Here is a 22,733-nt window from a genome sequence, read left to right on the forward strand (position 1 = left end):
GTGTGCAGAGGGTGCAAACCTATAAATACCTGGGAGTGCAGCTGGATGATAAATTGGACTGGACTGCCAATACTGATGCTCTGTGTAAGAAAGGACAGAGCAGACTATACTTCCTTAGAAAGCTGGCGTCCTTCAACATTTGCAATAAGATGCTGCAGATGTTCTATCAGACGGTTGTGGCGAGAGCCCTCTTCTACGCAGTGGTGTGCTGGGGAAGCAGCATAAAGAAGAGGGACGCCTCACACCTGGACAAACTGGTGAGGAAGGCAGGCTCTATTGTAGACACGGAGCTGGACAGTTTGACATCTGTGGCAGAGCAGGCTCCTGTCAATAATGGAGAATCCACTGCATCCACTGAACAGTATCATCTCCAGACAGAGGAGCAGCTTCAGCGACAGACTGCTATCAATGTCCTGCTCCACTGACAGACTGAGGAGATCGTTCCTCCTCTACACTATGCGACTCTTCAATTCCACCCGGGGGGGGGGGGGGGGTAAACATTAAAATTATACAAAGTTATTGTCTGTCTGTATACCTGCATTGTTATCACTCTTTAATTTAATATTGTTCTTTATCAGTATGCTGCTGCTGGAGTATGTGAATTTCCCCTTGGGATTAATAAAGTTTCTATCTATCTATCTAAACTATGTAGACATATACCCATCATCATCATCTACATAAAACATATATAAGACGCCATGTCTATCAGATCCTAAAATGAGTAATCTTTTTCCATAAAGGTCAAGATACAAGATACAAGTCTTCATAATGTTGAATTACAATGTAAGACACTTGTTTCTGCCTTTGCTGTTATAAATCTAAGAAACAAAGAACACCATCACAAAAAGCAGATCTTTCCTCTCCAAAGATAAAATGGATAAACTAATTTTTCTCAAAAAAAAGTAAAAAACCAAATAACAGTTTGCGAGATAAAAATCATCCAAATGGTGCAGTTCTGTGTTGTTGAGCCGAGATGATATCTTCTGTTTTTGTTCCATTACCAGGTTCTGCTTTTACTGTGGGCTACATATGCTGTAAAGAAACCACTCAGAATAGGTCAGGCTAAAATACCTGGTTTTACTTCTAGGCCTCAAACATTACACTTTTATATTGTGTATTGTTTTACAATGTTAAAATGAAATTATAAAATACACACTTATTTTTACTGCATCCATTATGTATTGAATTGTGACAGCGATGTATTGTAGTCTACTGAAAAGTGGATTTGTTGAATTCTTGTATCCTTACAGCTACAGCAATATCGTATGTGAACCTAGCCTTAGAAATATACAAAGGATGGCTTCATTAACCAAATCTGTAACATCATTATAAAATTAAACAGTGAAATGTGTTATTAGTTGACTTATATTTCTGTTGTCTAATGTTTATCTCCTTCAGCCCTATGTTTTAAACTACTTTTTTTGTTTATTTGCACCAGAAGCTACTGGATGACCTTTTGTCCATAATACATACTGGATTGTATGTACCATTCGGAGGCTTAGGAAGTTGAAAAAAATAATCTGACACAATTCTGTAAATTCCTGGGTAAATTCACTAACAATATTGCAATTATTTAAATTAAAAACTAAAAACTACACAAAAAAACTGCCAAAACATAATTTTTACTTGCACAGCCTTCTCTCAGAGAGGCATCATTTACTCTTCATACTTCGAAGCCAGAGCAATTATTGCAAAGTAAGTGAACAGCAGAACAAGCACATTGCAACCGAGTCACTCTGGCTGTACCGTATGTAACCGACTCACCACAGTTACCAAGACAACAGGCAACCAACATGACATGCCCCACACTTAAGAATCCGTTAAACAAAGCCACCACTGAATCGCAAAACAGACACCATGAACAAACTCCATCTCTTAAAAATGGGAAACTAAATCTCCATACTTGAGAGCTGTGCAGCATCAGAAAGAGCCATCAGATAACTTCTGAATATTTCTTACACTGGCTTCATTTTTAACTGAAAAGGTCTTGAAGTTTCAGAGTTGCCGTCATCCAAATACCCAAGGCACAGGGGGTGGGGTAGGATATCAAGCAGTAGCTGCTAAGTTTGCAGCATTCTGTGTTTAATTTAAAAAAAGTATATGTAAATTAGATACAAATTAAAAGTTAATTCTAAATTAAAGACCACATTAAAAAACAATTACCTTCTTTAATGTCAATTTCAGGTTTTAAATTTTAGAATCCATAAATTATTTTATTGTACTACATACATTTATATATACAGTACTTTAATTAGGTACTTTTACTTTTTCTTCCTTTGTGTCTTTTGTGATTTAATTAATTTCTTTTCACATATGGGCTGATTCCTCAGAATTCATATACCGTGTCATAGATTGATTTCCTTGGATACCAAGTGTTGCCATGGAGCTTTGTAGAGATCTGGATTTACCATCAGAGTCAGGAAACACAATATATGTACAGATTTTTTTTTTTTTAATTAAGAAGTGGCTGGGCTGTTGCTATGGTGTTTTTCTAGGGAGTTTCAGGTTTGTTTTCCTCTGTACGCATGACAATAATGATCTTATAAGTCAAATCTATTTAACTCTATATACATACACAGTGTATTCATAAAGTATTCAAGGTCTCTTCACTTCTTTCAGATTTTGTTATGTTTCAGCCTTGTACTAAAATCTAAGTTCATTTTCACACATCAAGCAGTAATCAATAGCCCAGAATGAGAAAGTGAAAACAGGAGTTTAGACATTTTTACAAATGTATGTAAAAGGAAAAAGTGAAATATGACATTGACACAAGTATGCAGATCCTTTGCTGTGACACCTTGGAGTCCATCTGTGGTCAATTCATTTGATTGGACAAGGATTATAGAAATTAATACATCTGCAAACCTTTCAAAAAACATGATTCACTTTATCATAATGGGTTACTGAGTTTGGACTGATGAGCAAAATGGCAAATGTATCAATTTCAAATAAAATTTACAAAAAATGTGCAGAAAGTGAAGGGGTCTGAATTTTTTCTGAACACACTGGACATACATACATTATATATATCATGCAGCAGCAAGTCAGCAGCAAGAAACAGTATTTGAACCCTGGTATTCGGCATTAATTGATTATAAAACATGATCTGATCTTCATCCAAGTCATAAATATAGACAAAACACAATATGCTTAAGCTAATAACACACAAACAATTATAATCTTTCGTGTCTTTATAAAACACACCCATCAAACATTAACTGTGTGCTGTGGAAAAAGTTAAATGAACCACTGGATTTAGTAACTACTCAAAAACTCCTTAGACAGCAATAACAACTAAACAGGCAGTACGGAGTAGTATAACAGCTTTGGACTTTAAATCCTAAGTTCACATTCCACTACTGACACTGTCACTTTACCTGATTAAGCTCAAATTGGAAAAACAAAAGAAATGCAACCATGTGTATCTCACATTTTGTAAGTCGCCTTGGATAAAGACAATGACTACAAACAACAAAAGTAAGTAAATGTTTAAACTGGAGAAGCAAATAATGCCCTGGGGAGACGGTTAGTAGGTTAGTTAAGGCTTGTTTAAACTTAGGAATTGGAGGAGGGGGTCAGAGTTTAGAACAGACAAGGTTTAGAATCCACCTTAAATAAAAAAACAAATGTTTTTGTGTCAGTGTGTCTGTCTGGTTGCTAGGGTTGGAAAGAATTTTTTTTAAAAAAAAATAGGCAAAAAAAAAAAAATCAAAATGACATTAAAATAGTTTAAAATCAGCCTATGTTGATTATTTACATTTCAAACTGTCTTAGATGGGTAGCACTGCTAGTTTCACAAAAGGGTATGAGAGAAGCCTAAACACAAATATATACATTAACTTGGAAAACTCCAGCCTACAATTAACACTAGAATCCCTTAAGCATACGAAAATAGTCGTAATGCCAGGCCACGTTAAATTCCTTTGCACCTCGTCATCAGCATCTATTTTGCAAATGTGTCAATCAGCACAAGCAGCCTGCTATCCCACCACCCCACTTAAAGTCAGATGCAAAATGTTCGGAGCTCAAGTCTGTTTATCTGGGTATGAGGTGTATGGAGTTGTATAGGGTAAAAAATATATTGTTATTTGGAATACATACATTACATGTGTGTTCCGTATCTACAACGATCTGGGTAAATGTAGGATGAAAGGAAATACAAGGCAAGAAATGCTGAACACATAACTAAAACAGAAACTTTTTCATGTTATAGTAATAATGACAAAATGCTGACGTGAAAGTGTATAATGTGTGAAAACTTAAGTCCAAATATCAAATAAATAAGTAACGGTGCACTGCACAATAACATGCGGTAAACACACTTGCCTTGAGCACTCATAGTTTTCATAATCTCTCTGTATGTTTACCATTCATTTGCTCAGAGGTTGATGCGCTTGCTACTTGCTGAGCAGCTCTTCTTTTCTCCACCCTAGTGGTCTGCTTCTTCTCTTCTTTCATCTGCATCTTTCACGTTAAAACTGATTAAGTCAGTGTTTGTGTTGCAATTACTTAGTATGTTTTCCTTAATTTTTCACTTAACCCTTTAATCTGCCTCAAGAATGATTTAAGATATGAAAAGGTAGGGGAAGTGATGGCGAAGGTGGTAGGGATGAGAACAGAGCACGTACAGACGCGCGCACATCCGCCCTGCTGGCCGCTGCTGAGATCTGATTCTCCAATAAAATAAAAATAAAAAGAGGAATAACTTTGGATGTCAATCATCACCCCAAAAGCAGATAGTAGGCGTCACATAGTATATGCGCACCAAATTTCCTACCTAAGTCAATAGGTTAAACGGTTTGCGAGCTACAGGTGATTTAAAACCCTAGATAGAAATGAGGAAATTGGGGGAAAAAATGTTTTAATTATAGTAAGGCAAATTTTGATCAGATGTGGCAAAGTCTTAAAAAAAAAAAAGCTGGCTCCACTTTTAAGAGTGGAGTTATTCAGGAGACCTGGAGCATGTTAAAATTATCTTACTAAAATTAATGGTAAGTGTGTCGTGGAATTTAAAAGTAGTGAGAAATTAAAGAGATCTCCAAGGTGGATAAATGAAGAACTAAAAAAAGAAGTTGGAAAAGCAAAAACAGTTGTCCAAATTTTACAAGATAAATAATTCCAGCACTAAGAGTAGGGCTTATGAGAACAAGACAGCAATGATTTACAAATAGAAGGACACTGGTCAAGTTAAAAGGCAGCCAAGAGAAGTATTGCAGAAAAGGCAAGACAGTCTTAATTCCTCAGCATTTTAGTTAGGAAGGAGGTGAAGTGCATCAACAACAGTTAAGGGTGAACGCAGATATACACACAGTGAATAGCAAATGCTCTGAACTTGCATTTGTCTGAAGTTGATATCATCTCAGCAGCAACAGGGACTATCAATTATTTAGGAATTTAGTTATTTAGAAATTGTATATGAAGAAGTGCTACTTAGATTAAATAAGTCAGAATCTAACATATCACTGTAACCAGACAAAATGTGCTCAATTACATTAGTGAGTACATTTATAAACCCACTGACACTTATTTTTGAGAAATAGAGAGGGTACTTTAGGGACTTTCAAAATTTGACTGAATATTATTTTGGACTGGCAAGCATTGTTGGGCTAATATATATATTATATATATATATTCTTAGGCCACTCAAAAATGATTTAAGGTATATGACAGTAAGTACTAAATTGCTTGTGAAAAGTGCAATCAAATAACCCATCAACTTTCACAATCAGATGTTTTTTCTCTCTTGTAGATACCTCTACTGCTTCTATGGTAAACAGAGCAACACATCTGGTACCCAACACTACACATGTCTGCAAACTACAAAATTGGCAATTTAATCCTCTCCACCATCAAATTAGTGTAAAAAGTTAAATAAATCACTTTTTCTTCCTATATTCAAATTATACCTGGCTCATTATCTTTGGTAGCAGAATAACTGTTCCACAGTTAACATGCAGTGTTGGTGAATTACACGGAATACAGAGAGTTATTGGCTATATAACAGCCTCATTGTTTTTTTAAGCCTTTAATAATAATAAGTACTTTCCATTAAATAGCACTATCTTGCAAGAGATCTTGGCATAGAAGTCAACAATGTGTTATTGAAAAGGTACAGAAAAATCATTTTTTACATACATTTCTTTTATGCTTTGTTCAAATATAGTTCTGTAGTTTTCCTCTAGACTCTTCAGAATGTTTTAAATAGTGTCCATCCACAATTACTATTTGTACTCTACATGTAAGAGATGACACTGTAATGCATTCAACAGCATCATTTAATAAATAAATAAATGCTCACTTTGGCATACAGATTTTGAAGGGGTAACCCCTCTCTAACTAAATGCATACAAGTATAACTGCAAATTTTCTACATCTACAAAAGGCACAGTTCACAATTGTAGTCGGATGGATGTTGAGCAAACTTTTTCCTCATTACTTAAAAGAAAAGGATTGTTGTAACTACACCAGATACAAGGAGTCACTGGGGATGAGGCTGGGGGCAACTTACACTGGCCAGGTACTTGTCATTGAGAAGACTGGCTTACCTGCGAGCAAAGGGAAAGTTAAGGGAGGCACTCGTGGAAAAGTTCCTGGGGCTGTCCAACGGACTGCTACCAGCTGAAAATAAAATAAAAACAGAACAAGATTATACAACTGTAAGGGATGGGGACAGTGGCTATACACATATATTTTGCTACTAAGATTATATTTTCCCCCATTATATAGGACGTAAAGGAATGCTAAATAAAAAAAAAAAAAAACACTCTTTAATACTCAGAGTACGTGGGTAAGACCAAAAACAAATGGAAGAGAAAGAGAAAAGCTGAGGTTTTATTTTACTGAAGAATCTTCACCATGTAGGCACAGTGACACATTTTTAATTGACACCTTTTATATAACAATGAGTAAAGGAATAAACAGGTGCAAGAGGTCTATTTCCACGTAGATTTCTGATCCCTAGTCTAAAAACATGATGCTTCAACAAATTCTATAGTTTAATCACAGACGTCAGTTTATGAGTTAAGAAGAAAGACCGGAGAAGATGAGCCATTTCATCAGAAACAAAAAGAGATTAGGAGGGGAAATGAACTGTTTAAAAGCTATAAAGGAAATAAGGAGATTACTAGTCATTACCATAAATTTCAGTATGATACACAGGATTACAAATGGAAGCGGATTAACAAAAACACTTTGCACAAATGTTAATAAAACATTTCTTCACAATGAACTGTACAAATTTAAATAATGTAGTTACAAAGGGAGACCAAACATTTTCACCCTGACCTAAAAACAGAAATGCCAGTAAAACTAAATAAGTTTTATTTTCTACATAATCACGGAGAAAAAAAAATATACCTATTATAAATTTCACAAAAACATTTCTGTGCCACTTGGATGAAATGTTTTGAATTGCTTGGACAACCACTCTTTTGTAGCTGCCTTGGCATCTTCATCACTGGCATAGTATGTCCCATGAAGAGAAGCCATTCATATTAGGGGAGCTGGTTATACTCATACAGGGCTAGGTCTGGAGAACAGGGTGGGTGAGGCACATCTTTTAATCCATAGTTCGCATATCAGCCTTTACAACTAATGCAGTGGAAGGAAGGGCTCCATCATGATACAGATGACAGTTTTTCTAAAGACCCCATCACATTACACAATTTTTCCAGTGATTTTCAGTTGCAGACTTCATTAATATAATCTTAGCAAGTCGTGGGCAGTTGCAGCAAACAGTTGTGGTTCACAATCTTGTATGTAATCTGACATCCTCAGTGGCTCAATCAGAGCAGTGTGTGACTCGTCGCTACAAAACCAAACAGGTTCAATTTTGTGTGTGTGAGTGTTGGCAACCAATGATCGCTCACCTGGAAGTACAAAATATGTAATGTGAGCTATGAAGAATAAGGAATGTGGGTGGTTTTGACCTCACAAACAGAAGAGAGGTTAATCATGCTGATATATTTTACGTACCACAACAGAATGAAAAAAGAAATAGGCCTGCAATTGTACCTGAACAGCACTGGCTATGTCAGGAAGCATGTTAATGGCTATTGGCTAAGGGCAGCCTTGCAATACTTTGGAAATGTGAAACTGGGCTGGAAAGTCGTCATGGAGTCATCCAATTTGTCATCCCCTGCAATTTCAAGTTGTGTAGTCAGATGTCCTCAGGTAACATATCGGCAACTTCAGTTATCCAGTTTGACATCCTCTCCAACTAGAATTTGTGTTAGTGCAATGCTGGCTTAACCAGTTTTCCCGGATTGTTGTCAATGTCATAGCATAAAACTGACCAGTTATGTGGGCCTTTTTAGGCACGAAATAAATATGAATTTCACCCACTATGTAATGAAAAAATGTGTGTAGATGTTTTTGATAGCTCTTTTCTTGGACAATCCAGTGCACCTCTCTCTAACTTAGGCCCACTAGCAAAATACTGCAAGACATCTTCTCTCTCACCTGCAGTTGGTCCAAAACTGCAGCGGGGCTCTTAACTGGGTCACGTAGGCGTGAGCACATCACTCCTGTTTTGGCTTCACTCCATCGGCTTCACATCAGTCTTAGAATTGATTTTAAAATTTCATTGCATACTTTTAAAAGCATAAATGGTCTGGCCCCAGCTTATCTGTCTGACCTCCTCGTCTATTATGTCCCATCTCAATCCTTGAGATCGTCTAACCAGTTGCTACTGGCCATACCACAATCAAGGAACTGGGGGATGGGGGGATTGGGAATCAGGCTTTTTCGGTGCCTGCTCCTTGGCTCTGGAACAGCCTACCACTTCAGATAAGAGCAGCTCTAAACCTGTTCATTTTTAATTACTTGCTGAGAACACATTTTTTCTCTCTGGCTTTTAGTTGTTCATGTATTGCAAATTATTTGTTAACTGTTTATTATTTTTCATTTACTGCTTGAAGTTTATATCTTTTTAACATTTTTATTTAATAATCTTTGACTTTAATTTCTTACTTTCATGTACAACACTTTGGAAACCATGTCTGTGACCTTAAATGTACTCTATAAATAATTTTTGACTTGACTTGGACATTGAATTTCTGTGGTGTTGTAGAATCACCAAACATTCAGAATTTTGATTGTTGTTTGGTCTTTCAATTATAGTGAAGTATCCAGGCTTCATCCAGCGTTATGAGATACTATCCCAAGTTCTACCAGTTCCACTCATTAACTCAGGATTATCTTGCAACACTGGATGGTGTGATGTTTAATTTCAAAAGTAAAATTCAGGGAATCCAATACAAAATACCAATTCAACTGACCCCAAACTAATCCAGATACGGTTTAATATTTCATGTACTATATTTGATTCTGCATTATAATTCACTATACTGTGGCAACATTTCCTTCTATCAGTGATGAGAAAGGCCAGCCAGCCCTTGAATCATCTTCAAGAGACATTCTGCCACAACAAAATTCTGTAGCCCATCTCTTCATTGTAGCATATGAAGTGGACTGGTTCTGGCATATGCTGTGTATGCATGAATGAGCCTCCAAAGGTACAGTGGTCTCTAAGTGATTGCATGGTATCTAATTTTGCAGTTAATGGAATTCATATTCACGTTGACTTGGTTAGGAAACAATAAACACGTTTCCAGTGGATTTGGCTTATATTGTAATTTGAATATGTCACTAGAGAGAAGTAAATCTTTGGCTACATTCAAAAACTAAATAAACTCTACACTGACCTCAAACACAGACACTCGAAAATAATACCTTGGGTGGAATAAAACCCTGCTGGCAAATGGGGTTTATAGGACTGAGTCTGATAACCACTGTTAGTGGTTAGACCTAGTAAGAGTGTGTATGTACCATATGAGAGAGTGGGCTTTGCAATAGACTTGTGTAAAATGCTGCCAGGAAAGGCTGCAGCCCCTGAATTGGACTAAGTTGTTGTCAAAATGTTTTTTGAACTAATACTGTATCTCAAGCATCCTTATTTATTTGTGTCTTCTAACAAATATTTAAAATGAGACCAATGGTCTGCTTTTAGTCTTTCATCTGGACTCTAATCACTTCCTTCTAGAACATTTCTACAAAAAGGGGAGCTTCTGTTAAAATATGAATTATTAGCTTCACATTCACATTCTTGTCACAGTGATCAGGCTGAAAGTTAGCAAAGTAAATAAAGACATCCTGCCAATCTTAAAAACAACTATTATCACTGATAGGTGAATTTGAATTTTTAAAACTTATTATAAATCTGTAAAGGAGACAAACTATAGCAAGACTGCACAAAGGTATTCAGAAAATGGATGCATAGGTCCATAAACAAGAACTGCTAGACTGGTGATAAACATTTGGAGAGGAGACACACAAACAAAACACCAGTAGTCGCCATCCTTAAATGCAAGTTTAAATAAAAGCTTCACCGAACACACTAGCACTTTAAATATTGACTATATTTACTTACTAACCACTGTCTCTGGCATTACAAAGCTAATACTAAAATGTCTTTCTAGAATTTGATATGAAGCATGATAGCACGCCATAGCTACTTCCATCTCTTTCACTCACCCTGCCATCATTTATTCAGTGTTTTTTTAACCCAGGATTAGGATTCAGTTCTTAATTTTAGTAGGTTATGTAACATGAAAAGAAAAAACAGCTTAGTGAAAGCCAATCTGAAATTATTTGCTCTGCCCAGATGGGTCAAATGACCATGTACTATGTATTAAGAAGATGTAAACTACTAATTCTATGACGTTAACTGATTTTTAAATACTTATTTGCCTGAATGACTTAAAAATTTTAAGCTTTACTTCAATCTGCCACCAACACATTATGAAGGGTATCTTCGATTTACTGTGTTTTCAATGCCACCACCTCAACTAACAACCAAACATAAATGGAACAGGATGATGCTGAATGACTTCCTTATCACGCAAATAAAAAAGTGTCTTAAAACAAATTTTGCTTATTAGTGGCTGCTTTTTTTAAACAACATGTACAAAGTGCACCACATTATATTTTATTTATAGTGGAGTTTTATTTTATTAAAAAATGTAATATCCATCCATCCATACCTTAGTTGGGTTAATCCAGCCCAGGGTCAGAGGTGATAGAGCTTACTCCAGTAACGTTGTGCTAAAGGCTGGAACTGGCCCATTGCCAAACAATTCACAGAAAACCATTGAAACAAAAACTTTAAAAAGAAACTTAACATTGTAAACATTGATGCTGTAGTGTGTAGCCAGTCTATCAATGTATAAGGAAGCCAGTATTATATCACTGCCTGTTAAGTCACTTCAGCTGCCAGGGCTCATTTGGGAGAATTATGAGAACATTTCTACATAGCATATTTTATTTAGGAGCTACTTTGAATGAAAAGATTCAGTTAAGTGAATAATAAATGAATGAAAATCTGCATGTTTGGTGCTCTACTGTTATGAAACCTATTTAGTACAAGTAAGGAATCCCCATAAAGAGTCTGCAAAAGTTCAGAATTAAAAAGGTACCAGCCACATAAACAAAACAAAATTATGCATCCTTCGATGTGGTCACAATGATAGTTTATACTCAAGGTAAGCATTTTTGTAAAGGCTGGTATCCATTAAAAATGTAGATGTGCCAAACAACACTGTACATTGTACCCAGCAATTTGGAGTCTAAAAATGTGGCAGTCATAAAATCCAAAACATGTTGTGCTTTTTGAAAAAAGTAAGGCCAGTGATTTGGTGTCTAAATCAGTTAATAGAATTTAAATAATTCACAGCAATTACAGTATGTGGAGGCACAATGACCTCAGGGATCCAGCATCTCAAGTTCAAAGCCAACATCTGGCCACAGTCTATGCAGGGTTTGCTCATTTTTCCTGTGTCTGTTTTCTCCGAGTACTCCAGTTTTCCTGTGACATGTGAAGATGTACATATTAGGTTAGTTTACAACAGTGCGACTGTGTGTTTGCTCTGTGGAGGACTGTGGAGGTAACCCCATGATTCATGACACACACTATATGGACAGAAGTATTGGGACACACTGCTTAATTATTGAATTCAGGTGTTTCACTCAGTCCCATTGCCAGAGGTGTATAAAAGGATGCAAATAGCCATGCAGGCTCTATTTATAAACATTTGTGAAACAAAATGGGTCATTCGGAGGAGCTCAGTGACTTCAAGTGTGGTACTGTGATATGATTCTACCTTTGCAATAAGATGGTTTATGAAATTTCATCACTGCTGATTATTCCACGGTCAACTGTTAAGTGGTATTATTGGAAAGAGGAAGCGTTTAGGAACAAAGAAACTCAGCCACAGAAGATCACGTAAAGTCATAGAGTGTGGCCAACAACTGTTAAGGTGCATGGTGCGTAAAAGTTGCCAACACTCTGCTGCTTACATAGCTAAAGAGTCCCAAACTTCCACAGGCATTAGTGTAAGCACAAAAACTGAGGTAGGAGCTTCATGGAATGGGTTTCCATGGCCAAGCAGCTGCATTCAAACCTCACATCACCAAGTAGAATTCCTAGCGTCAGATGGAGTGGTGGAAATATGTGTTCTATAGAGCAACAAATCATGTTTCTCTGTCTAGAAGTCAGATAGGAGAGTCTGGGTTTGGCGGATGCCAGGAGAACATTACCTGCCTGACTGCACTGTGCTAACTATGAAGTTTGGTGGTGGAGGGATAATAGTGTGGGGCTGTTTTTCAGGGTTTGGGCTAAGCTCCTTACTTCCAGTGAAGGGCAACCTTAATGCTTCAGCATACCAAGACATTTTGGACAATGTTATGCTTCAAACTTTGGGAAAACAGCTTTGGGAAGGCCCTTTTCTATTCCAGCATGTACATGGTTGAATGAGACTAGTGTGGAAGAACTTGACTGGCCTACACAGAATGCTGACCTCAACCCCATCAAACAGCTTTGGGATGAACTGGAATGGAGATTGTGAGCCAGGCCTTCTCATCCCACAGTAGTACCTGACCTCATAAATGCTCTACAGAATGAATGGGCATAAACTTCCAACAGAAAAATTCCACAAAGTCTTGTGGAAAGCCTTCCAACAAGAGTGGAAGATGTTATAGCTGCAAAGGAGGGACCGAATCCATATTAAAGTCTACGTATTTGAAGGCAATGTTATTAAAGTCCCTGTTGGTGCCCCTATACTTTTGTCTATATAGTGGACAAATATATAAACAAAAAATCTCGGAAGGAGATGAGACGTGATCGCGGGCCGTGAAAGTGTTTCTCTGAGAAAATCATGTCTCGTCTCTCTTCCCAAGATTTTTTTTTATTATAATACTAGGGGGCTCCGCCCCCTGCTCGCTTCGCTCGCCAACCCCTGGCGTTGGGGCATGACAAAGAGTGAGATGTATGAATGAGATATAGAATAGTGTGGAGGTGTGGATGATGCATATAGAAAGCAAACAATACAGTGTTTGGCACAGAGTAATGGTTTATTGGAATATTTCTTTGTACACAACATTAGTAGTAAAGATGGTGTCCTGTCCTTGAATGAGTCTTCCTTGGCATGAACACGTGAGAAGGCAACATAAAGTTGTCCTTGTCCAAAAACGGGCTCAGAGAGGTAGATGCCAACCTTGTCCAAGGTTTGTCCTTGTGATTTGTTGATGGTCATGGCAAATGCAGGTTTAATGGGGAACTGTCGGCGTTTCAATGTAAAAGGTAATTCTAGGTCAGAACTCGTAAGGTCAATTCTAGGAATGAGAACAGTATTGTTAGCATGTGATCCTGTAAGAACTGTTGCTTGAATAACATTGTGTGTCATGGTGTTGACGACTAAACGTGTGCCATTGCATAAACCCTGTTTAGTGTTAAGGTTTCTTAATAGCATGATTATTGTTCCGTTTTTAAGGCTAAGATTGTGTTGTGGTAATCCGGCCGGGTTAATAGTGTTCAAATATTCTAAGGGGAAATTCAGATGTTCATTGTCGTCATCAGAGTCAACTTTGTCAGAGCTTAGAAAGAGCCGTGCCTCTCCAGGAAGTAATGAAATGACCTGGTTATTAATGTGATCAACATTAATATTTTTTGGACATAATATAGTGTGTTGTGTTAAAGGGGGTATTTGGTCCAATGAGATTGCTGTTCCAAATATCTCTGTAACTAAGTCGTCGCAGATAAAGGATTGGGGAATTGTAATAATATCTGGGTGAAGTCCATCTGTATTGGTGAGTGTACCATTTCCCAGTTGTAATAGCCAATTGTTATATTCTGGATCTGGACATCGCATGTTTTGTACTAACTGTATTGTTTGAAAGCAATGCCAATTGTCTGCGTATTTTAAGGTGGACTGAACAATAGCTGAGCGCATGGCATGTGGAACAATAGCCAAGCATTGTCTAAAATCACCTCCTAATAAAAGTACTTTTCCTCCAAAGGGAATATTATTATTCATCAACGTTTGTAGAAGTTTATCAATGGTGTTGAGTAAGTGACTGGATGCCATTGTACATTCATCAATAATTAACAGTTTCGCAAGACGGATGTCATATTTGTCCACATATGCGAAAGCAGTATGGGCCATTGCCTTTTGGTGGCCTGATCTGTACTCCGGTAGATGCAAAAGCAAATGAACTATTGTAGGATCTAATGCAGTTCATAAAGTTTTTACTTTCAGGCACATCGTTAGTTAGAAGCTTCTGTAGATATTCAGGATATGAATGTAAAGGAGGCAGTCTAATCTGACCCTTTTGACAACAACGTGTAAATTCATTATTTGTATTGCCAGTTGTTTCTTCAGGGAAGTTAAGTGAATGACAATGATTGCAAATGACATTCATTAATCCCAATGAATTTTCCTCAATAGTGCACTCATTATTGAACGCGTGGCCAGCCAAGTGGCGCAAGCGTTTAGCAGGTGTCTGGCGTTGATGTCCGCGACGGGCAGGTTTTGCTTGTGGCGTTTGAGAGGCGCGTTGTTGCATGTCCAGTATTTGGGACGCGCTATTTTGGAGGTGTAATCGATTCGCCTGTGCTGTGCGAAAAGTCCGTTTCAGTCTACGTCGTGCATTGTTTGTATCGAGCCTTGTCCATTTTTGTATGTCGGTCAGTTGAGCTTTCTGTTTTTGGAGCCTTGCTTGCTTGTTTTCTGGCAGTTCATATGCGCGTTGTAGACGTCTGCGTTCATTTATGCTGTCTCTTCGCTCCCGTTTTTGTATGTCTGAGACGCGAGGTCTTTCGGTTTGAACTCGTGCCTGTTTCGATGCAGCACTTTGAGACGCGCGCTGTATGCGTCTACGTTCATTGTGTCTGTCCATTTGGGCACATCTCTGTAACGGGGTTAGTTGAGCTTTGCGTTTTTGGAGCCGAGACATTTTTTCTCCCGGAGTTTCAGAAGCGCGTTGTATGCGCCGCCGTGTATTTTGTTGTTTCATGCGGGTTCATGTGTTTGGTCCCGTTATCCGAGCCGAATCGTTTTGTACCCGTGAGTGTGTATTCATGACTTGTTTGTTCCTCAGCGTGCGAAATATGGATAAGTAATAAGGAGGATCGCACTGACTGTTAATATGGAGCCTTTTCTGCAGTTGAACGGTTAATAGTGGTTTATTGTAAGGAGATCCACCTATGCTGCATAGTGTGAAGGTGTTGAGATGACATATGTTTAATATGGACGGTTCCTTTAGAAATGGGGCTTTGGGTGTCACTTCTTATTGATGTTAGTGTGTTTGTGGGTCTGATTCGTCGTTGTTGTGAACGTTTCGTGTGCCATGTCTCGTCTCTAATGGGCTTGGCGTGGCGGTCACGGCTTCTTTTTTTTTGGTGCGTTAGGAGCTTGTTAAATCCTCCTCTTTGTGTGGGTCCCGTTTCGTGTGCAATGGGATTCGTGCGGCGCTGTGTGCTTTTCCGGCTTCTGGGGTGGGGGGGGGGTTGGATGCGGATTGGTGGGGCGCGAGCGTCTTCTTTCTTTTTGTGTGCCAGGGGCTTGTTGAATCCTCCTCTTTGTGTGTGTCCCGTCCCTTGCTTGTAGGGTGGGCGGGGTGGTTTTGGGTTCTTTTTTTTTGTGTGCCAGGGGCTTGTTGAATCGTCCTCTTTGTGTGTGTCCCGTCCGGTGCTTGTAGGGGGGGGGTGGGTGCTTGCAGGTGGGCGCGAGCGGCTTCTTTTTTTTTGTGTGCTAGTTTCGTGTGCAATGGGTTTCATGCGGCGCTGTGTGCGTCGCCTGCGTTTGACTCCTTTTTTCTGTGCTGACTCCTTTTTTCTGTGGTCGCGGCGCCTCATTTCTTTGACTCCTTTTTTCTGTGCTCACTCCTTTTTTCTGTGGTCGCGGCCGCCTCTCGCAGCGCCTCATTTCTTGGGGCGCCTGCGCAGTACGTCTTTTTGAGGCTACGGCCCATGGCCGGATGTCCCTACGTCCATCCGGTTTAGCATTCTCGGTTAGTAATATGGATAATAATAGAGAGATATATAAAATGTAGGCTGCGGAAAAAAATTAAAGACCTGATGAGTTTGTTATGTTCTCTCAGAGTCCAAATGAGTTCTCTAGATACATTTTTTTTCTTTAATTTTATTGATATTTTTGAAGAAAAAACCCCCACCTGAGAGAAAGAGGAGAGGATGGATGGATGGATGGATGGATGGATGGATGGATGGATGGATGGATGGATGGATGGATGGATGGATGGATGGATGGATGGATGGATGGATGGATGGATGGATGGATGGATGGATGGATGGATGGATGGATGGATGGATGGATGGATGGATGGATGGATGGATGGATGGATGGATGGATGGATAGATAGATAGATAGATAGATAGATAGATAGATAGATAGATAGATAGATAGATAGATAGATAGATAGATAGATAGATAGATAGATAGATAGATAGATAGATAGATAGATAGATACTTTATTAATCCCAATGGGAAATTCACATTCTTCAGCAGCAGCATACTGATACAATAAATAATATTAAATTAAAGAATGATAATAATACAGGTGAAAAAAACAGACAATAACTATGTATAATGTTAAATATTAACGTTTACCCCCCCTGGTGGAATTAAAGAGTCGCATAGTTTGGGGGAGGAACGATCTCCTCAATCTGTCTGTGGAGCAGGACAGTGACAGCAGTCTGTCGCTGAAGCTGCTCTTCTGTCTGGAGATGATACTGTTTAGTGGATGCAGTGGATTCTCCATAATTGATAGGAGCCTGCTGAGTGCCCTTTGCTCTGCCACAGATGTTAAACTGTCCAGCTCCATGCCAACAATAGAGCCTGCCTTCCTCACCAGTTTGTCCAGGCGTGAGGCGTCTTTCCTCTTAATGCTGCCTCCCCAGCACACCACTGCGTAGAAGAGGGCGCTCGCCACAACTGTTTGATAGAACATCTGCAGCATCTTAATGCAGATGTTGAAGGAAGCCAGCCTTCTAAGGAAGTATAACCGGCTTTGTCCTTTCTTGCACAGCGCATCAGTATTGGCAGTCCAGTCTAATTTATCATCCAGCTGCACTCCCAGATATTTATAGGTCTGCACCATCTGCACACAGTCACCTTTGATGATCACTGGGTCTATGAGGGGTCTGGGCCTCCTAAAATCCACCACCAGCTCCTTGGTTTTGCTGGTGTTCAGGTGTAGGTGGTTTGAGTCGGACCATTTAACAAAGTCATTGATTAGGTCCCTATACTCCTCCTCCAGCCCATTCCTGATACAGCCCACGATAGCAGTGTCATCAGCGAACTTTTGCACATGGCAGGACTCCGAGTTGTATTGGAAGTCCGATGTATATAGGCTGAACAGGACCGGAGAAAGTACAGTCCCTTGTGGCGCTCCTGTGTTGCTGACCACAATGTCAGACGTGCAGTTCCCAAGACGCACATACTGAGGTCTGTCTTTAAGATAGTCCACGATCCATGCCACTAGGTATGAATCTAATCCCATCTCTGTCAGCTTGTCCCTAAGGAGCAGAGGTTGGATTGTGTTGAAGGCGCTAGAGAAGTCTAGAAACATAATTCTTACAGCACCACTGCCTACACTGACTACATTATGAGCAAACCATAAAAGTCCCTTTCCCAGTTATAAATGATTATTTTTTCCCCTCAAAGACATGGTGTTTAGATTAACTGGCAATTCCCCACTGGCCCAAAATGAACAAGTGAATGCATAAGCTTTAGTGTATGGATAACTGCGTTTTCAGGTGGGTAGACTTCATAGTGCCTCGTGACTAAACCTGCCAGTAAAAGTGTTGGCTCGTTGCAAATGGCTAGTTGGTTGAGTATGGCACATCTCTCAGCTAAAAAGACTCACACTTCTGAGAGAGAAAAAAAAAAACGATAATTGGGTGTTCTTACCTGTTGGCACTGACAGGGGAGACAGAGGTCTCGACAGTGTCGGTGAAGGTGTTCCTACCACCAGACTTTTTCTGTTGCTGCTTCGACAGCTGTGTAAGAACAGTGAAATAAAAAAGTAAGAAGCAGAAATAACCTTGGCAGCACAATCTTCTAAAACACTACTAAATAGAATCAGAACCAAATGGACTGGCATAAAACTAAACAAAAACACCTCTAAAAGCCAGCAGACCACATTTCACTGGCATGGGCTTGAGGGCGCCATCACTTAAGTACGAAGATAGAGCACATCATGATAGCTCTGCATGCACAGATACATAAGCTGAACCAACACATCAAAACACGTCCCACAAGTCTCATGCAAACTTATTTAGAAATATCAAATGACCTTGTATTGCATGTTTGAACTGCAGGAAAATCACGCAACTATCTCCATTATTTAAGGTACAAGAGAATAGGGCAGCGGCACTACTGCTCAGAGGAGGAGAAATTTCCTAAGGTCTGGCCAACAAGCTCCTTAGAACCAGGTAATAAAGTCAGTTTTCAGTGTCTGTTTACAAAAGGAACTCTCTTTCTAGGTCTATCAATGAAGCTACTATAACAGTGGTCACATTCCAATCAAACTATTTTAGTTTCCATTTTAAATGGCTATACTTTTCACTTTATGTTTGTCCAACTCCTAAACAAATACCTTTTGCCTATTTCTAAGCACCATGGGCTCTTTAAAGTTTGTTTCTGTTATTTCCTTGCACTTTTGATTGGTCTTATCTGTTAGTAAGAATTGTTTTATTTTTTGTTTAATAACACACCTAATGTGGCAATTTAAGGGAACTGTATAACATATAGATTAATGGATCACTTGTTGTGTTCTTTCTTCACATCTTGGTTGAGCAAGTAAATTTAGATAAAATGGTAGGTTGACTCTGTAACCTCAAGTAAGAGGTAGTACAAAGGACTGGCAGTAGCAGGAATTTTTAGTTTTTGTTTTTCTACGCCTATGGGACCCCTAAGGGAGCACATCTCTAAACAACATAATGTGAATTGTGACAGCTCACTTCTTTTAGATCAACATTTATTAACTAATGGCCAGTCATAACTAGTTCTATACTGCATATTCATAGCTTAATTTATATATGAAAGGGTACATGACAAGTAGACATATGGCAACCTTAAAATCTGTACTTAAGGAGCAAAACAGCACAGAACTTACTGCAACTTTACCTCAAGCATACAATGTGATATCTGTATTTCTATTAATGCATGGGTGGCAAGGCAGCATGGTGGTTAGCACAGTTTATGTTCTCCACATACAGTATCTATGTGTGATTTTCTCCCACATCTAACATTTGTGCACATTAGGGTAATTAGTGATTCTAAGCAGGTCTTGTGCGAGTGTTAGTGTGGATGTTCTATACATGTACTTAAAGCACAGGTCCTTGGAGCTATATGGCAGCATTAATCACACCATGAAATATGGAAAATAAATTCATAAGTCCAAAGAAAAATACCCTAAACGTACATTTTCACAACACTTAATGCTTTTAAAATCTGACTCTACTTGCAAGATACTGCTGGACAAGTGATCAAAGACTGCTTTCGTGACACCATTCTTCACAGGTTGCCAGTGCTGGGAGTGGAGTGACTGAAAGTGTATCATGTATGAAAGTGTTTTGTCTGTGATTGTGTCATTTGACTGGGCTTTAGCAGCACCTGTGTGAAGTATGTCTAGGGCTTAATGAGCTAAACCACAGGATTAGATTTTAACCCCCATCTTCTAATTTAACATTTTACCTGCCTGAACAACAGTTCACAAAATAAAAATATATTAAACAGAAAGGGATGGAAATCAAGAGCAGGAGCAAGTGGGGACATAGTACTGATGATGAAAACTGTGAAAGACTGAATCAAGAACAAGTTACATTAGATGATGGCAATGGTCCAAAGAGCAAACTGAAGGTTATACGAAGGTATTCCTTTAAGATTTTCATCAGTAGTCCAACTGACATTTGGTGCAGAGCTCAGCTTTACTCACATAGCAGTCTTGCTAAACAGCAGGGGATCAAGAGTATAAACACCACTAAGAGGAAACAAAAAGACACAGCCACCAACACGGAAACCTGCAAAAGAGCAGCACAGCACCCATCAGGAAGCCAATGAGTTGCTCAGCCTAGCCTGCAGCAACATTAACACTTAACTTTCTACTTCAGGGTGCAACACATCTGGAAAAATAAAGCAAGACAGAAGACAACGAAGACTTTAAAAATTAGACAATTTATTTTTAGATAAAAGGAAACTGTGTCACATTTTCAGGAACCAACAGCATCTACATTTTTTCCTTAATAAAGAGGATCATTTGCCTGACTCAATGTCATGATTCTTCTTCTTTTTTTCTTTTGCAATGATGGACAAAGAATCTAATTTATCATCTACTTTATGACTGGGTAATAATGAGTTTCAGACATAGTGTTACTGTGTTCCATTAAAATGCTTCTAGATGATATATAAGAGCCATGTTAATCTGCCACAATTATGTACATTAATTTAGATAGAGAGATAGATAAATTTTTACCCCTATTTGTCCAATTTAAGAGTCTAGTTGAAATATGTACAAGGTATAGACCACCATTAGACTGGAAGTCTCACATACAGAGTGCCCAAGGTTCCCTCCAAGGACTGACTTGGCATGAGCAAAAATGAGCCAAACTTTTCAGGTATATTATGCTGTGAGTACTGTACTGCTTACTGTTATGGATTTGAATTCTATTTTTTTTTTTTTTTTTTTAAACAAACACTTGTTTATGTTGTTATTAAGACAGGTCGTTCATTAAACTATTGAAGTATGTACAATTTATTATATAATAAAGTCAAACAGGAGAAAACAAAATGGTCAAAGAATTTGACAATGGATGTTTTTTTTGTTTGCTGATGGAGTCAAAAATTCACTATAGAATTAAGTTTGGATTTTGATTTTACAACATTCGAAATGGGGAAAAAGGGTGATTTTAGCATCTCATCAGTGTGGAAAATCAAAATTGATTTTTACTTCTTAAAATTAGAGCTTTCACTTGAAAATGTCTCGTTTTGTTGTTTTGTGAAGAGCTACTGACCAAATAAACCCTAACAAAGAGAAAAAATTTTAGAATAAGCAGTTTCTGAGATATCCACCCTGAATGCAAAGAAAAACGTACAATGATAGGTGAATTTTTTTGGAAGTAATATTGTTCAAACATGTTACATTGTGTTTGCCTAGTTCCAGGCTTCAAGCCTATTGCTTTTATTTCAGTACTTGTCCTCACCTATGTCCAACAATAACTGCAACAGAATTTAACTGGGATTTTTGCAGTCTGCTTTGTTTAGTTATGTGACCAGGCTTACTGATTTGCAAAACTTTTGCAGGAGTAGATTTTGAGACACATAATTTAAATATACATGTAAAGAAATTTATAAGTGAAGACAGACAACCACTTGTTTGCCCTACCAAGGCACATGCTTAATGATGAAGAGAAAAGAGATGAATACACAAACACACACACATAACACAATAGATTTATAAAGGCTGACCTGGACAGAGGCATTAAGTCATTTCTGTACCAATCTATCTGTCTATGCAGTTTGTTTAATTCATTTGACCCAATATGTTTAGTTTCAAATTAAATATTATTGAAGTTGTTCATTTGATTTAATTTCCTGTTCATTTAACTCTACATTAGTTTGTATACATAATAACAATTATAAAAGTTACTTTACTTCATTCTATATTATTGTACAGTATAATCGGACATGTAATCACCAAGTGTAACTTACATTTAAGTACTGCAAGGATCATTCTGTGCCAGAAAAAACAGTAAAACCATAGCAAATTGATTTTACAGGTAACTGCTAAAAATCAAAGCTCTATATTAGCATTAGAGTCTAAAATTACAGCTGAAGTGAAACAGAGTTTATTTTCCTTTTTTATGTTAAATTGTCTCTCACAGCGTCATCATGGGGAAATTGCCACCAATCTAAGTTGCCCCTGTTGCACCTAGTGTTGTCCAATACTTTTCCGATCCACACATTGCTCAGCACAGCTCCTTTTATACTACTCCAGAACGTGTCACTCCACCCACCTGAAGACGGACACATGCCAGTTTATTCACGCCATGCACAAATAACATAAACTAACTGGGTCACTTTAATGTCAGTTTTCAAAGGATATGCCTATGGGTTGTTTGTACTGTTAATACTTTTTGGAGGTTAGGTGATTAATGGATTTCTTGGCTCACTTCATTGTGTGCTACTTGAAAGTTTTATGCACCAAAGCATGAAAAGTTGTGCATGCCCACACCTTAGCAAGGATGTGGACAGTGCTTACTAGTCCACACAACTCCAGGTCTTTCTGTTCTGAGAGGAAAGATGCAAGTATACATGGGAAATATGCTAACTTCACATACTACAGTGGTGGCGAACCTATGGCACGCTTGCCAGAGGGGA

The 22,733-nt window shown here is 38.3% G+C and overlaps 1 protein-coding gene across 7 annotated transcripts in view; it reads right to left on the bottom strand.

Moving 5' to 3' along the window:
• The window catches only part of mast3b (microtubule associated serine/threonine kinase 3b), a 187,153-nt gene that overhangs the window by 55,883 nt on the left and 108,537 nt on the right, over window positions 1-22,733 (bottom strand). For all 7 annotated transcript variants that reach the window (XM_051935048.1, XM_051935050.1, XM_051935049.1 and 4 more), the window contains 2 exons: window positions 18,264-18,352; window positions 6,546-6,618 (listed from right to left, as the gene is read on the bottom strand). In XM_051935048.1, coding sequence (XP_051791008.1) covers window positions 6,546-6,618; window positions 18,264-18,352 — 162 coding nt within the window. The remainder of the gene's footprint in view (window positions 1-6,545; window positions 6,619-18,263; window positions 18,353-22,733) is intronic.

This window comes from Erpetoichthys calabaricus, chromosome 12 (assembly GCF_900747795.2).
Source record: "Erpetoichthys calabaricus chromosome 12, fErpCal1.3, whole genome shotgun sequence".
NCBI lineage: Eukaryota > Metazoa > Chordata > Cladistia > Polypteriformes > Polypteridae > Erpetoichthys > Erpetoichthys calabaricus.